Raw genomic sequence first — 17,112 nt, forward strand, 5'->3', positions numbered from 1 at the left:
GTAGATCGACCGTTAAATCGAGAGCTTCGCCTTCCGGCTTAGCTCCTTCTTTACCACAACGGATCGATACAAAGTCCGCATCACTGCAGACGCCGCACCGATCCGCCTGTCGATCTCCCGTTCCATTCTTCCCTCACTCGTGAACAAGACGCCAAGATACTTGAACTCCTCCACTTGGGGCAGGATCTCATCCCTGACCCGGAGAGGGCAAGCCACCCTTTTCCGACTGGGGACCACGGTCTCAGATTTGGAGGTGTTGATTCTCATCCCAGCCGCTTCACACTCGGCTGCGAACCGCTCCAGTGAGAGTTGGAGGTCACGGCTTGATGAAGCCAACAGAACCACATCATCTGCAAAAAGCAGAGATGCAACACTGAGGCCACCAAACCGGACCCCCTCTACGCCTCGGCTGCACCTAGGAATTCTCTCCATAAAAGTTATGAACAGAATCGGTGACAAAGGGCAGCCTTGGCAGAGTCCAACCCTCACCGGAAACGAGTCCGACTTACTGCCAGATATGCGCACCAAAATATGACTCCGGTCGTACGGGGACCGAATAGCCCGTATCAGGGAGTTCGGTACCCCATACTCCCGAAGCACCTCCCACAGGACACCCCGAGGGAGCCGGTCGAACGCCTTCTCCAAGTCCACAAAACACATGTAGACTGGTTGGGCGAACTCCCATGCACCCTCGAGGACCCTGCTAAGAGTGTAGAGCTGGACCACTGTTCCACGGCCAGGACGAAAACCACACTGCTCCTCCTCAATCTGAGATTCGATTTCCCGACGGACCCTCCTCTCCAGCACCCCTGAATAGACCTTACCAGGGAGGCTGAGGAGTGTGATCCCCCTGTAGTTGGAAAAAAAAGGGGGACCACCACCCCAGTCTGCCAATCCAGAGGCACTGTCCCCGATGTCCACGCGATGTTGCAGAGGCGTGTCAACCAGGACAGCCCTACAACATCCAGAGCCTTGAGGAACTCCGGGCGAATCTCATCCACCCCCGATGCCCTGCCACCGAGAAGCTTTTTAACCACCTCGTTGACCTCAACCCCAGAGATAGGAGAGCCCGCCTCAGAGAACCCAGACTCTGCTCCCTCATGGGAAGGCGTGTCGGTGGAATTGAGGAGGTCTTCGAAGTATTCTCCCCACCGGCTCACAACGTCCTGAGTCGAGGTCAGCAGCGCCCCATCCCCACTATACACAGTGTTGATGGTGCACTGCTTCCCCCTCCTGAGACGCCGGATGGTGGACCAGAATTTCCTCAAAGCCGTCCGGAAGTCTTTCTCCATGGCCTCACCGAACTCCTCCCATGCCCGAGTTTTTGCTTCAGTGACCACCAAAGCTGCATTCCGCTTGGCCAGCCGGTACCCATCAGCTGCCTCAGGAGTCCCACAGGCCAAAAACAGTCCAATAACAGAACACCGCTCGGGTTCTGATCGGGGGGGCCGTTCCTCCCAATCACGCCCTTCCAGGTCTCACTCTCATTGCCCACATGAGCATTAAAGTCCCCCAGCAGAACGATGGAGTCCCCAGCGGGAGCGCTCTCCAGCACCCCCTCCAAGGACTCCAAAAAGGGTGGGTACTCTGAACTGCTGTTTGGTGCATAGGCACAAACAACAGACAGGACCCGTCCGCCCACCCGAAGGCGGAGGGAGGGTACCCTCTCGTCTACCGGGGTGAACCCCAACGTACAGGTGCCGAGCCGGGGAGCAATAAGTATACCCACACCTGCTCGGCGCCTCTCACCGTGGGCAACTCCAGGGAAAAAGTTATTTAGCAAAACATTTCCAAATAATACATTGTAGAGCTATAATTGTAATGCTATGCTACCGTCGCGGTCGGCCATACCGCCAGAATCTGGTACCGGCCCACGCCAACCCACTTCTTTTATTTCTAGCTCATTTCCGTCTTCCTTGACACCGCGCCATGTTGCTTGTGGTTCAATACAAAAACAATCCAGTACAGGGCACGTGTTGTTGTTATTATTATTATTATTTTTTTTTTTTAAATAAAATGATCTCAGACTTTTTCCCGCTCAATGTTGAGATTGAGGTTGTTAATGGTTGTTTTTGTCGTTTGATTTTGCTTTACTAAATTGTATTGTATTTTCTTTTCTGTTTAGTGAGGTATTTTGGATTGCCCTATCTGTTGTATCTTCTGTGGGGGACCCCCTCGCATATGAGATGTTGTATTTCAAGGGGTTTATCCAACGTAAATAAAGAATTCTCAACACGTGGCGCATCAAATCATTGTTTCCTGATAAAAACACCAGGGGTCGCATTTAGTCCGTTGCGGCGACATGCTGTGACGCTCGAGCCCATTTGCCTATTGTGTGTTGCCGACTGTATTTCTTTTTTGCGTTTGTCCAGTTCAGTCGCATCGCTCGGTGTGCGGCGGCGGGCCTTACGGTCCACTTCATCCAAGATCAACTCATCGCTGGTCAGGTCCAGTTCTCCCAAGTGCAGTTGGGCCATTTCCCCATCACTCATCTGGGGAGCAACAAACAAGCAACATGATCGCAATCATTCACACATGCCCTACTCACTTTATTTAGCTACGTGCACGTCCGCTCAGCGAGTCACCCACATTGTTGCGCATTTTGAGTGGCAGTCGAACCGCTGTTTTCCGTGTTTCATTGCATTCGCTTTTTTTTGACCTTACCACAATACAATTAATGATGGCATAGAACAGGTGTCCTCGTAGTTTTATTTATGACTTTGAATTTTCTCGATAGATCAATTTTATGCGTTATAAGACTTGAACAACATTTCACGAATTTGAATCAACAAACCCCTCACCGTCAAAAACCTTTATGTGAGCAACCTGGATTTTCAAATACATATCACAGAATTGATTGGATACTTTTCTATGTTTCTGCCAAATTTGAAGTAAATTGGCTAATTTACAGACACACTTTTTGGACGTACAGTTGGCCAGGTCCGTTGTGACGTTACTGTGACCCGCCATGACGCCTCATATTTTCTGTCACTTCCGACGCTAATTTTGTGAATTTTATCAACTACCGTACACAGTATGTACACAGGCAGGCAAGCACACACACAATCTTCTCCATTGATATGTCGTAATGCTAAACTGGTCCAAGCAGGTTGGAACGGGTGGAGGAAGGTGTCAGGTGTGTTATGTGACAGAAGAGTCTGCTAGGATGAAGGGGAAAGAGACAGTGGCACTGAAGAGACAACCGGAAGCATAGCTGGAGGTGGCGGAAATGAAGATGTTGAGGTTCGCTCTCGGAGTGACCCGGTTGGATCAAATTAGAAATGAGCTCATCAAGGTTCGATGTTTTGGAGACAAAGTTAGAGAGAGCAGACTTGGATGGTTTGGACACGTCCAGAGGAGAAATAGTGAGTATATCGGTAGAAGGATGATGAGGATGGAGCTGCCAGGCAAGAGGAAGACCAAAGGGAAGGTTGATGCATGTCGTGAGGACAGTTGGTGTTTGAGAGGAGGATGCAGGAGATAGGCTGACATGGAAAAGGATGACGGGCTGTGGTGACCCCTAAAGGGACAAGCCCAAAGGAAAAGAGGAAGGGTTAGTTAGTTAGATAGTTGCCCATCCCTGGTATTGGGGATAACCTCAACTCACTCCACATTGCAACAACACTACAAAATGGTAACCTGATCCTATGGGAGCATTCGCAAAAGATAATCTTGACATAATGCGGGCGCAAACGCATGAACGCAGAGTGTTCTCTGTCAATGGACTGTCTGTTGTCGTACTCGAGCGGCTCCAACTACCGGAGACAAATTCCTTGTGTGTTTTTTTTGGACATACTTGGCAAATAAAGATGATTCTGATTCTGATGAACATTGGTTGGTGGAAGTCCCATTCACCTCCATACAATTTTGAAACCTTGTTTTTGTGGCTTTCGGTGGCAGTATGCAAGTTTGGGCCGGCTAATGCCAAGCAGAGCTATGCAGCAAAGCTTCTGTACAACAGCGGCAACCAGAATTTGCCTTCAATACGAGGTTACGCACAAATGTGTCCCAACTCCGTCCACCTGTCCTGACTGAGAGGATCAACTTTTAATTTCAGCCTACACATGTACTAATTAACGGAAATAAGCGTGAATAACCCAACTCGTGGTCGGCTATTGACTTCAATAGGCTTTCTGCCAACCGGGACACCACGGTGACCATTTGGTGACGACACAGCCAACGCTCCCATTGGGCACTCGCAATATGGCAGAATGGAAGTCATCGTTAAGCAAACAATGACAACGTGATGTGATGTTTTTTTCCCCGCTAATGCTAAAGAATGGAGGTAACGAGTTCCGGGGGGAGAAAGAAGGGAAAGCTTGGCCAACAAACTCCAATGAACGACGACGACGACGCCGCCGCCGCCGCCGCCGCCTCTAAACGCATTCAAACAAATAGTGACAGCATTAAAGGTCACCTCGTCGTGAAAGTAGGCCATGGCCGCTTGGGTCGTCCTCTCCGCGGCGGTGTTGACATCCACGACGGCAGTCTCCGCCATTGTTGCTGTGACGTCAGCGTCCTGGATGAAAAAGAATACAACCCATTAAAAAAACAAAAGAAAATCACACGTTTTTCGCTCACTTTCCAGCAAAATCTTACATGTAACCATACGTAAAATTGTTAAATTGTAAACGTGCTGAGCCTTTTACATGACATCGTACTGACTGCATTTTGTGCATTACTTACTAAAGCATGTTTGGGCACATTTTTGTGCTCGTTTTATTTTCAAAAGGTCAATTATCTAGTAACAGTAGCAAGGTTTGTGTGTAGAGTATGCAAAATAGTAAATTTTAATAATGAAATAATTCATTTTCATGTTGTAACTATCATTTACAATTCATTAAATTATAATTAACTAACCAATTATTCAATCAAATATATATTTCACATTGATTATTTTATAGTTTTTATTGTTTTCAATAAATACATCAAACAATTATATAAACGAATAGAAATATAAATAAGAAATGAATATATAAATGTATTTTCATTCACCTAATATATGTAAACAAGCTAAATGAATGCGACAACAAAATTACAGGTGCGCCTGGTTGAAGAACAGAACATGTTGCCACATTTGGCAAAGTCAAGTTGTTGGAAAATATTGTTTAGTTTTCATTATTATTATTTTATTTAACAATCTTTCTAGAAAATCTTAAATTTACAAGAAAACAAAAACAGAAGTACAATCGGACCGACTTCCGCTCTGAGTGTGGTCAAAGTGTCGCGAGACTACGTCACTTCCTCTTTGCGTGGAACCAGCTTTCAAGATGGTAAGGAAAGTCATGCTCAACAATCCCAATCAGTCGCCATCTATTGCAAGTACATGTCCATCCGTGGCTTGACAGTCCTTAACGGCCGTGTGTGGCGTGTGTGAGATGAAAAAGTGTTGAATTGCTCGTCAGTAAGGGTAAACATGGACTTTTAACGCCAACTTGCAGTCGTCGCCGCCGCTCTGAGACGATGACGCTAATCATGTAGCAACGTCTGCGTCTCTATTGTGCCAATTTGTCTCATTCACACTGACACACTATCTTGTTTACGGTACTATTCGCTCCAAACATCGGGATAACAAGTCATTAAAGATGACGACCGGCAACTTGGTGTAATAGCCTCGTTCTTTGCGCTTAGGGACGCGAAATGAGCTGGTGTGATTGGTGGTGCAGTATTTACTATAACTCCTAGTGCTTGATTGTAACTATTGTGTTTTATTATTGTAGGGGAGCAAAGTGAGCTCAAATGTTTACAGCTAATGAAATGGCTGAAGTTGTAGACAAGTTGTAGACAAGTGACGTGAGCTGGTATGCTTGTTTGTATGAGAGTTGTGATTCTTGGCCGGTGTAAAAGTGCCATGAAACTGTTGTGGCTCGGCGCTGTCTAAATACAATTGACCTGATTTCATTTGTAGTAAACTGTCGTCTTTATTGTATTGTAGAGAAGCAAAGTGAGTTTCGATGTTTGTAGCCATCTTAAATGTAAAACAGCTGCAGCAGTGCCAGGTCCTCCGGGTGAAAGTTTCTGTGTCGTTTGTTTCCGTAGTCTCTGGTCATCCCTGAGAAGTTCCAGCACATTCTTCGTGTTTTGAACACGAACATCGATGGGAGGAGGAAGATCGCCTTTGCCATCACTGCCATCAAGGTGAGGAATGAGGAATGCGAGGAGGCTGCTGCTGCTGGAGTGCTGCTCCGTCTTTACTTTTTTTTTTAATATATATATATATATATATAGAAGTGCTTGTGCGTCCATCATTGTGGTTGTCTTCTCAGGGAGTGGGCAGACGCTACGCCCACGTGGTCCTGAGGAAGGCCGACATCGACCTCAACAAGCGGGCTGGCGAGCTGACAGAAGACGAGGTGAGCTGCGGCGCTGCCGTCTCGCCTCGTGTTCGAGTTGAAGCTGCAGATGGCGAATTGAGCGTTTTGTGTGCAGGTAGAGCGCGTGGTGACCATCATGCAGAATCCTCGCCAGTATAAAATCCCAGACTGGTTCCTCAACAGGCAGAAGGACGTCAAGGATGGGAAATTCAGTCAGGTGGGTCATTCTCATGTTTGGGGAGGAAGAAATGATGGATGATTGTGAACTCAGTTGCTGCGTTCGCAATCATTCGCAGGGTTCGCACGGTCATAAAAAAAACCTAGAAAAGTTAGGGAAATTGAAAATGCTTTTTCCGGGTCCTGGAAAAGTTAGGGAATTTTTATTTATAGATATATATATATATATATATATTTAATATTGCGTGGATAATATTTAGTGTGTAAAACAAATAAAATTGTGTAACGTGCATTTAAAATTAAAATGATTTGAATTCAAAGTAATGAATTCTCACTATTCTTACGTCATCGCAAGTCGTCTTTTAAAGTTGTTACCCGACAGCCAGTTGGCGAATAGGTTTGCGTGTGGTGGGAGAAAGTGCAGTCACATGTGCCCATACGGGCTTGCCCTGTATTTTAAGAAGCTGGTACTTATAAAGAAGTCGCAACAAACTGGATATGTGTGCGTCCATCTAAAAAAAAATTTAGTCTTACTTAAATGTGCGACTTTTTTGGTCTTGGAAATTTAGAGAAGGGTTTTGGAAAAGTCATGGAAAACAATTGGGAAATAAGTGTAAGAACCCTGCATTAACTCATTTGTGACTCCCCAATCACTACAAAGGATTTTGTTTGTTTTAGGGAACTGTCTTGGTCCACAAGTTGAAGTGGCCAATCCAACCAAACTCGCCATTATAACAGACTCGTCGCATCGCTTCCAAAAGAAAATGGTGCCGTTCCTAATTCAGTGAATTTCATTTTTATCGCTAGTTTTAAAAAAAAAATGGGGGGGGGGCTTTATATATATATATATATATATATATATATATGTATATGTGTGTGTGTATATGTGTATATATATATATATGTATGTGTGTATATGTATATGTGTGTATATATATATATATGTATGTGTATATATGTATATGTATGTATATATATATGTGTATATATATATGTGTATATGTATGTATATGTATGTATATATATGTATATATGTATATGTGTATATATGTATATATATATGTGTATATGTATGTATGTATATATATATGTATGTATATATGTATGTATGTATGTGTATGTATATGTATGTATGTATGTATATATATATATGTATGTATATATGTATGTATGTATGTGTATGTATATGTATGTATGTATGTATATATATATATGTATGTATGTATATATATATGTATGTGTATGTATGTATGTATATGTATGTATATGTATATATATATCTATATATGTGTGTGTGTATATCCCTAACACACTTTAAACACCTTTAAACTTACTGAAACACACTTTTATAGTACTTCTTTAGCACTTGTTCACACTTGTTCTCACTAACTGCAAAATAATTATGTAAAAAAACATTTGACCTGGCTTTGCAAAATTAATTTGGCACAATTATTATAAACCCACTTTTTAAGAAACTGCCACCCACAGAGAAAATTGGGGGAGTCTTCCCTGAGGTACACCCGAGAGGTGAGTGGCAGTCAGAATCCAATTACTGAGTAATCGGTTCTCAAAAAGAAGAAGTTTTTCATTCCCGGCCCTAATCGTCTTGGCGGCTGAATACTTCTCATCACAACAACACGTCCGCTCTGTTGTCCATATTTAAATCGAGAGGACTGATCCAAGCAGTGTAAAGCTTATTTATGCAGCGCATATTAATCATACATGCCAATCAGTCGCCTTTTGGCGAAATTCGCTGTTTTGAACTCAAAATTGACCATTTACGTGGATCGTACAGATCCGATGAGTTTTTCCATTCCGTCGCTGTCGTCATAGGCTGTTTCGTACTCCTTGAACGCTGGCAGCTCGATCCATTCCACACATCCACCATCCACACACGGATGTCATTTCTGAATATTACTCCACGGCGGACTAATATGCTAAAGCGCATCGGCCTAAGGTTCCGCCTGTGCGCTCGGGACCTGCTTTAGAGTCACAGAAGTTGACGAGACCAGAAAAAAACACTTCCGCCGCTTTAGCTGTTAAGACGTAACGGTACTTTTCCTCCGTTTCAATGATCTAAATGTCGCTCGCTACTTTTATTTATCAATTGTTTCTTATTTATTAACTATTTCATGCGCGAGACTTCGACTTCCACATTGGGCGCTGTTTGCGCCAATCCAGTTTAAGTGCTAGTGACGTTTAAGTCTCGTTCACCAATCAAACGACAAGAAAGTCACATGACCTCACACACAGTCTTCTATTGGGCTTCCCGGGCATAGGTATTAACACTAGAGAAGCCAGCCCGGTTGATTGGCGTGCAAAAACCGCAGCTTTAATGTTTTTGTCTGGCACTATCTGCCCAAACGTGGACATTCCAGCCCACTTATAACTTGAGGAAACGCCTTGCAATCAAACCTTTTTATTTTATTGATGTTCATGCTGTGGTTAAAACATTCTGAAGTTACTCACTATCTACTCAGTACTTGAGTAATTATTTCACAGTGTACTTTTTACTCGTACTCAATTTTTTGGGGGACTACTTTTTTGCTTGAGTCACATTATCATCAAGTAACAGTACTCTTACTTGACTACAAGATTTGGCTACTCAACTCACCGCTGGAGCGGACGTCCTCTATTACTACAAAAATGTTTGCTCATCAGAACAGCCGTCGCCGTATTTTTTTTGTATTTTCATGTTAAGGTTGTGGTCCCAGCGGAGCCTACAATTATCTAATTAGTTTCCAAATGTAAATGTTAAATGTATTATGCGACGGAGTGATGTTAGGGATTATGTCACAACGCAGAATGACCAAACTTCAAATTCAGAAATGGCCCAAAACAATCCAAACTTTCCTGGAGGATGCATTTGGGATTAGCCTTTGAAGTTGGTAAAGGTGAAAAATGACGTGATTGTAGTCAATTCTTTTCCAGAATGAGAGAACTTAAAGAGGAGGATGCTAGTCATGTGGCCTGGCTCAAGTTGGAGGCAAATTTCATTTGTTAGCACATCCGCCTCACAGTTCAGAGGACCGGGGTTCGATCCGTGTGGAGTTTGCATGTTCTCCCCGTGCCTGTGTGGGTTTTCCCCGGGTACTCCGGTTTCCTCCCACGTCCCAAAACATGCACGGTAGGTTGATTGACAACTCTAAATTAATGTGAGTGAAATTTGTTTATATGTGCCCTGCGATTGGCTGGCGTCCAGTTCGGGTGTACCCCGCCTCTCGCCCGAAGGTAGAGGGGACAGGCTCCAGCACGCCCGCGACCCTACTGAGGAGAAGCGGAACGGAAGATGAATGAATCTACATCAACATGTAAATAAATGTTTCTCTGCTTGAAGGGCCCAGGGAATGTTTTCTTTTTGTTGTTGTTGGTCTCACCTTTTTCATGCCCTTGGTGTTTGCATGTCTGATGAATGAGAACTCGGGCAGTCTCACCTGCCAGATGAACAAGACAAACTCGTCGAGCTTCAAAAGCCGCATCTGGCTATCCCGAATTATCGACGAGCTATTTAAAAATAAATGCGGACGGCTTGGGACTTTTAAGAATCCATGCGATAGAAGGGATGAAAAGGCTGAGCGACAGTATAGCGAGGGTATACTGTACACGACGTACACCGATGTGATATAACAAAAGTTGAGTTGAGCGTTCGGTTCTTAAATGTGCCCTCCTTTCAGGTGTTGGCCAACGGCCTGGACAACAAGCTGAGAGAAGACCTGGAGAGGCTGAAGAAGATCCGAGCTCACCGCGGGCTCCGACACTTTTGGGGGTGAGGCCTCGGCAGCCCGTGTGAACTTTGACCCCCGAGAGAGGTCTCCTCGAACTCGCTCTCCCTTTCTCCCTTCTCTTGCAGCTTGCGTGTGCGTGGCCAGCACACGAAGACCACCGGCCGTCGCGGTCGCACTGTGGGAGTCTCAAAGAAGAAGTAAACTCGCTGCAGCCTTTTCTTTGAATAAACCAACCAAAAATGTTGCACTCTGCTCTCTCATTGGCTCATCAACACGGGACTCTGCTATCGTTTTGAAAGTACCATATTTGGATTGATTTAATGTGACCCCAATTTTATGTTTCTTTAAGTAAATGGTGATGTCTTCGCAGTGTTCAATTATTTTGAATTCTTGATTTTGTGGGTTTTATTAGCTGGAAGCCCAAATTATGTAAACATAAAACAAAACCACTAGGAAAGTTGAGGAACATTCCACAGGTGAATAGGTTAATTGGAAACAGATGAGCGTCATGATTGGGTCTAATAGGAGCACCCCTAAAAGGATCAGTTGCTCGCGAGCAAGGAGGGAGGGGGTGCGAGGTTCACCACTTTGTCAACAACTGCGTGAGCAAATAGTCGCAACAGTTTAAGAACGTTTCTCGACATACAGTTGTCCACAATCCATAACATCAATTGAGTCTGAGAATCTGGAGAAATCTCTGTCCGTAAGCAGCAAGGCTGAAAACCAACATTGAATGCCTGTGACCTTCGACCCTCAGACGGGGCTGCATTCAAACCGGCATCATTTTGTCAAGGATATTGCATGTACGTGGGCTCAGGAACACTTCAGAAAACCATTGTCAGTTAACACAGTTGGTCACTATAGCTATGAATGCAAGTTAAAACTCTACGATGCAAAGCAAAAGCCACACATCAACAACAGCCAGAAACGTCACTGGCCACCTTCTCTGGGTCCGGGCTCATCTGAGATGGACTGACACGAGGTGGAAAAGTGTGCCGAGGTTTGACGAATCCACATTTCAAATGGTTTTTGGAAATCTTGGACGTTGCGTCTTCTGGGCCAAAGACGAAAAGGACCGTCTGGACTGTTGTCAACGCAAAGTTGAAAAGCCATCATCTGTGATGGTGTGGAGGTGTGTTACTGCCCATGGCATGGGTAACTTGCACATCTGTGAAGGCACCATTCATACTGAAAGGTACAGGCTGGTTTTGGAGCAACATATGCTGCCATCCAAGCAAGGACTTCTTTAGGCACATCCCTCCTTATTTCAGGAAGACAATGCCAAGGCACATTCTGCACAGGTGACAACATCCATCCATTTTCTGTGCCGCTTCTCCTCACAAGGGTCGCGCCAGCTATCATCGGGCAGTAGGCGGGGTACACCCTGAACTGGTTGCCAGCCAATCACAGGGCACATAGAAACAAACAACCATTCGCACTCACATTCACACCTACGGGGCAATTTAGAGTCGTCAATTCATGCATGTTTTTGGGATGTGGGAGGAAACCGGAGTGCCTGGAGAAAACCCACTCAGGCACGGGGAGAACATGCAAACTCCACACAGGCGGGGCCGGGGATTGAACCCCGGTCCTCAGAACTGTGAGGCAGATCCTCTAACCAGTCGCCCACCATGCCGCCCAGGTTACAACAGCGTGGCCTAATTTGTAGTAAAAGAGTGTGAGAACTAGACTGGCCTGCCAGCAGCCCAGACTTGTCTCCCTTGGAAAATGTGTGCAGGCACATTATGAAGTGCAAAACATGACAACGGAAACCCCAGACTGTTGAGCAACTGAAGTTGTACATCAAACAACAATGGGAAATAATTCCGCCTATTCCAGTATTTTCTAGCCTATGCGTTCCAAAAGTGCTGAGTTTCTACTATGTTATTTCACTTAGTTTTTTCAAATCAATTTAGCTTTGCTAAAACAAAAACGCACAACCTGATATTTCTTATGTGTCATTCTGTAAATAAAACTGTCACTCCATTATTATATATTTAGCGATTTAGTGCCAAGACATTATACTGAATAAATGAAAACTGAAGAAAATATATATATATATATAAAATATAACGAAAATATAAGTTTTTCTGGTGTCATGTGTTTGTTTTTGCTGAAATGCACGTTCCTGACAAAGTTAAAATATTCAGATATCTTACATCGAGCCTCAACTCGTCAAAATGACATTGCAGATATCTGTAACTGGGATTATGGTTAGTCAGAATCAAATTGTAGGTATGTCAAACTGGAGTTACAGATATATGAAATTCGCGAGTGGAACTCTGCAACTAAATTGTAGATACACTACCTGCAATGAGAAACCCCATACACATGAATGGTAAACTTCATAGGCAAAATATTTGCATTCCAAAAGTGATACCGTTCCCAGTTAGGGGCGTGCCTCTAGCTTGGAGCATAAATAGTTGAGTTTTCCCCACCAAATCGGGCTAGTGAGTCCTAACTAAGCCTTGTTGCGTGAACTGATGAAGCCTGCCCGGATGCGAGGCCAAGTCTTTCAAGACAACCAGAACAGTCCAGTTGCGATCCATTCACTGCCTTGAGCGGGAATGACCCGGGTGAATGAGAATATTCGAGCGAACTGACGTCGCAGGTATCTGAAATTCAGTTGTGACGAGGTGTTGGATTTATCTTAGCCAACATTATAAAAAATAGACACAAACGGAATGAAGACACTGGTTTCTTTTTCTCATGAGGAGGGCGGATGGGAGATTGTTCAGATCACAGCCTCTCAACACGCTCTAACCAATCTCTCCCGTCGCTCCTGCATTTATTTGAAAATAGGAGGGTTTTTCCCAGACATAATGTTCTAAACAATAAGACACAACACAAAACATTGGACCAACACCTGTCACGTCCCCGACCGCATCCGATCACGTCCTCGGTCCAGGCGCCCTTCCGTCGGATGATGCCGAGTCTTCTTTTGGAAGGCGAGACATCTAAAATCGTCCATTATACTAATGCAAGCTAAGCAAATAAATGATCACTTCTAGAATATATTTAACACGAGGCAAAACTGAATTTGCGATATCTCTAATCAGGCAGTTTTTCATTTTTGTTTGTGCTCAATTGAAAACCAAACAGCCACTGTTTTGACTTGGATTCCCAATTGAAAATGGAAAGAATGATGCCTACGTGGATTAAAAAAGGCCACAGACTGTGTGAGTTCTCATGAGTTTTATTCAAGCAAAACAATTTACCGGGAGCGAGCGTGCAAACAACATGGAAACCAATCAAGTGTTTTCATGTCACACCAGACTACATGATGCTTATGATTGACAGATTACAGGAGGAGAATGCAAGCAGCAGAAAAAGTCTTGATGGCAATTGAACAATCAAAGGAAACAAAGGAATAAAGCTGCAGCTCTAATCCAGTAGTGCCGTCACTTTCTGTCATCTGGTGTTGCAGATGGATTTGGAGGGGGAACCGGTATTGGGTCTAAAGGAGGCGCTGGTGTGTTTACAGGTGAGGGCACAGGTGAGGGCACAGGTGAGGGCACTGGTGCGGGCACTGGTGAGGGCACCGGTGAGGGCACTGGTACGCCTGGATCTACGATACCCTGAACCCAAATAGCGTTGCCCACAAAACGAAATTGAATGACGACGCCTGGCTTAGGGTTTAAAACCAGAGTGTCACCTCCAGCCACGCATATTATATTAGATGGGTTGCCATAATAAAGGTTGCCCCATGTCGCTGTTGCTGGAGTAGTGGTTGGATAAGGTGGTGGTGTAGGTGTGTCATTTTCATCCGGAGTCTGTGCCCGAACAGGATGCAGGCTGATGGTGCCTGTGTCAATGGAGCTTAGTTAGAGATCAGTGTTACATGATGATGAATCGTTTTGGATTTGTTACGTGTTAGTTGACAGTTCGATGACTTACCGACCAGTAAAAAGACAACAGTGAACATGTCGAAAGCCGCCATTCTGTCAGACTTTGTCCTGCAAGACAGCGGAAAGGAACCTTGAATGTACATGAAGGGAGAGCAGAGTCAGGGTCCAGACCGTCAAGCTAGTTTCACTTTGGATCCGAATTTTGGTGCAATGAAGAGCACCGAAGGGATGTTTGTCACAGGAAGGATGTTCACGGCAACCTTCGCTGCCCTCAAGCTGACCCACATCAGACAACACTTTCAAGAAAAATGCTTGACATTGGTCTCATTCAAGTCTGCAGCATCTAAATGCTGCAATGGCATTGGACAAACGTCCCCACATGCAAGAAGCAATGTAGTGCAAATGAATCTTTCACTTGACTCTACAAAAGGTCATTCTAAATATGTCCAGCACAGATTTCTGTGTTCAATGAAAAGACAGCAAGATGAAAAACATACTCACCACACCGGATCAAGTCTGCTCTCGGTTTGCTGCCGATCTTGCTCCGGCGTTTTATATGTTTGCCTCACAACCGCAAATAAAGGACACAGGTCACTTTTTACAGCACTCATTAAGGTGAGGCATTTAATTGGCCTTTTGTTCTCACGCAAGCAGTTGGTTTCCATTAGGCGGGTCTCGTCAAACGACATTTCTTCTTCATATTATTTCATTAGTCAATTACATGAGTCACTTTGAACATCACAGAATGTACAGCAATGTGGAAAGGCCTTTGTCACTTTGCAACGTGATCAAACGGGTTGATCTCCTTCAAGCCCTGCTCGTGAGTTGATTGTCATGAAAAGGGCCCTTTGAGATGGTTGCTCTTGTTTTGGATGCTGTTGTGAGAACTGAAAAACGTTTCAACTCAGGAGCAGCATCAGACGGCGCATCAAAGAGGAGAGGGTTTGCCGGAGTGATTTCAGAGTGCCACGCTACTTTCCGGTAGGCCGCTAAGCTACCACTTGCTTCCAAATTTGGGCAAGTTTGCGCCGGAGCGCCGTAGTCCCCTGCGCCTTGCTCCACGGTGAACACCAGGAAAACCAAGTGCAGTGTGAAAAGGCCTTAACAGGTGGTGACCCTCGGGGGATGTTTGGCTTGAATGGCTGCCGCCTAATTTGTTTGCAGAGGGACAACTACAGTCAGTTCCGCAAGTCTTGGAACTCCCTAGCGTCCAGTCAGCGTGTCAACCCTGCGATTCCGTGAGGAGGAAACGATTAGTTGGGCTTCCTCTAACTGCGCTTTTAGTGAGAAAACATGTCCTAGTCTAGTCTGACATAATCCATCAATCAGTCAATCAATTATTTAATCAATCCATCAATTATTCAATCAATCCACCAATGAGACTACAGCTCAAAGTGAAAAAATCTATTTAAAGGTATTGTTTAATTTAAAGTTTTACAAATCGCCGACATTTCAGCCTCTCAACAGTAAATATTTTCCGATTTCTGTCGTCCCCCATTCAAGCAGACTGATTTGTATTGAATCCACATAAGACATTTGCTAACATCTGCTTTTACTTCGGAAAACGATGATGACAGCGCAATCGGGAAATGAATCATAATCATTTTGTTGTGTGCATTTTCGGCACTGTCAATTTGAAATAATAAAGGGATGGAAATACAACCCTAATTCCAATGAAGTTGGGACGTTGTGTGTAAACATAAATCAAAACGGAACACAAAGATTTGCAAATCATCTTCAACCTATATTGAATTGAATGCACTACAAAGACAAGATGCTTCATGTTCAAACTGATCAACCGGATTGATTTTAGCAAATAATCATGAACTTGGAATTTGATGGCTGTAACACGTTCCCAAAAAGCTGGGACAGGCGGGCTCATGTTTGCCACTGTGTTACGTCACCTTTTCTTTGAACAACACTCAATAAACGTTTGGGAACTGAGGACACGAATTGTTGAAGCTTTGGAGCTTTGTCGGTGGAATTCTTTCCCATTCTTGCTCGATGTACAGCTTCAGCCGTTCATTTTCAATGGGAGGCAGGTCTGGACTGCAGGCAGGCCAGTCTAGTCCCCGCACTCTTTTACTACGAAGCCACGCTGTTGTAACACATGCAGAATGTGGTTTGGCATTGACTTGCTAAAATAAGCAGGGGCGTCCGTGAAAAAAAAACGTCGCTTGGTTGGCAGCATATGTTTCTCCAAAACCTGTACGTACCTTTCAGCATCAATGGTACCTTCACAGACGTGTAAGTTACCCATGCCATTGGGACTAACACAGCCCCATACCATCACAGATGCTGGCTTTTGAACTTTGCGTCCATAACAGTCCGGATGGTTCTTTTCCTCTTTGGCCCGCAGGACACGACGTCCACAATTTCCCAAAACAATTTGAAATGTGGACTCGTCTGACCCTCAGAACACTTTTCCACTTTGTGTCAGTCCATCTTAGATGAGCTCGGGCCCAGAGAAGCCGGCGGCGTTTCTGGGTGTTGTTGATAAATGGCTGTTGCTTTGCATAGTAGAGTTTGAAGTTGCACTTACGGATGTAGCGCCGAACTGCATTTACTGACATTGGTTTTCTGAAGTGTTCCTGAGCCCATGCGGCGATATCCTTGACACATTGATGTCGGTTTTTGATGCAGTGCCGCCCGCCTAAGGGATCGAAGGTCACGGGCATTCAATGTCGGTTTTCGGCCTTGCCGCTTACATGCAGTGATTTCTCCAGATTCTCTGAACCTTTTGATGATATTGTGGACCGTAGATGATGAAATCCCGAAATTATTATTATTTGCTAAAAACAATAAAGTTGATCAGTTTGAACATTAAATATCTTGTCTTTGTATTGTATTCAAATAAATATAGATTGAACATGATTTGCAAATCATCGTATTCTGTTTTTATTTGTTTAACACAACGTCCCAACTTCATTGGAATTGGGGTTGTACATTTTTTATCCGGAATTTTCCTTGGTGGGCCATTTTAGTCCTAGAAAAGAGATGTATAATTGGTGTTAGAATTATGAAGGGGTCCTTGGAAAAATGTCCCCA

At 44.3% G+C, this 17,112-nt stretch overlaps 3 protein-coding genes across 6 annotated transcripts in view; 1 reads left to right on the forward strand and 2 right to left on the reverse strand.

Moving 5' to 3' along the window:
- The window catches only part of vps52 (VPS52 subunit of GARP complex), a 23,930-nt gene extending 19,359 nt beyond the window's left edge, over positions 1–4,571 (reverse strand). For 3 of the 4 annotated variants that reach the window (XM_061760253.1, XM_061760251.1, XM_061760250.1), the window contains exons 1-2: positions 4,418–4,571; positions 2,411–2,492 (exon numbers count right to left, since the gene is read on the reverse strand). In XM_061760253.1, the coding sequence (XP_061616237.1) occupies positions 2,411–2,422 (12 nt within the window). In that variant the 5' untranslated portion in view covers positions 2,423–2,492; positions 4,418–4,571. Of the gene's footprint in view, positions 1–2,410; positions 2,495–4,417 lie in introns of those variants that run through there. The other variant, XM_061760252.1, reaches the window with a different exon arrangement.
- A 567-nt stretch (positions 4,572–5,138) lies between these two features.
- rps18 (ribosomal protein S18) lies at positions 5,139–10,461 on the forward strand. The gene is made up of 6 exons (XM_061760256.1): positions 5,139–5,273; positions 6,040–6,138; positions 6,267–6,353; positions 6,430–6,531; positions 10,166–10,257; positions 10,342–10,461. Exons 1-6 carry the CDS (start codon positions 5,271–5,273, stop codon positions 10,415–10,417), a joined length of 459 nt encoding a protein of 152 aa, XP_061616240.1. The 5' UTR covers positions 5,139–5,270; the 3' UTR covers positions 10,418–10,461.
- A 2,935-nt stretch (positions 10,462–13,396) lies between these two features.
- On the reverse strand, positions 13,397–14,768 carry LOC133471349 (anti-sigma-I factor RsgI2-like). Its single transcript, XM_061760806.1, has 3 exons — positions 14,566–14,768; positions 14,114–14,172; positions 13,397–14,021 (listed from the first exon to the last, which is right to left on the reverse strand). Exons 1-3 carry the CDS (start codon positions 14,751–14,753, stop codon positions 13,618–13,620), a joined length of 651 nt encoding a protein of 216 aa, XP_061616790.1. The 5' UTR covers positions 14,754–14,768; the 3' UTR covers positions 13,397–13,617.
- Between the last annotated feature and the right edge of the window lie 2,344 nt (positions 14,769–17,112).

This window comes from Phyllopteryx taeniolatus, chromosome 21, assembly GCF_024500385.1.
Source record: "Phyllopteryx taeniolatus isolate TA_2022b chromosome 21, UOR_Ptae_1.2, whole genome shotgun sequence".
In the NCBI taxonomy this organism is placed as follows: Eukaryota; Metazoa; Chordata; class Actinopteri; order Syngnathiformes; family Syngnathidae; genus Phyllopteryx; species Phyllopteryx taeniolatus.

What these genes read in the sequence shown, in the direction of transcription:
- rps18 (XM_061760256.1), top strand. An exon ending in AGGATGGGAAATTCAGTCAG is followed by an intron (nt 6,532 to 10,165) that starts GTGGGTCATTCT and finishes CCCTCCTTTCAG; the next exon opens with GTGTTGGCCAACGGCCTGGA. An exon ending in GGGCTCCGACACTTTTGGGG is followed by an intron (nt 10,258 to 10,341) that starts GTGAGGCCTCGG and finishes CTTCTCTTGCAG; the next exon opens with CTTGCGTGTGCGTGGCCAGC.
- LOC133471349 (XM_061760806.1), bottom strand. Translation starts at nt 14,753, where the DNA reads ATGTCGTTTGACGAGACCCGCCTAATGGAAACCAACTGCTTGCGTGAG. An exon ending in AGCAGACTTGATCCGGTGTG is followed by an intron (nt 14,173 to 14,565) that starts GTGAGTATGTTT and finishes GCTGTCTTGCAG; the next exon opens with GACAAAGTCTGACAGAATGG. An exon ending in TGTTGTCTTTTTACTGGTCG is followed by an intron (nt 14,022 to 14,113) that starts GTAAGTCATCGA and finishes CCATTGACACAG; the next exon opens with GCACCATCAGCCTGCATCCT.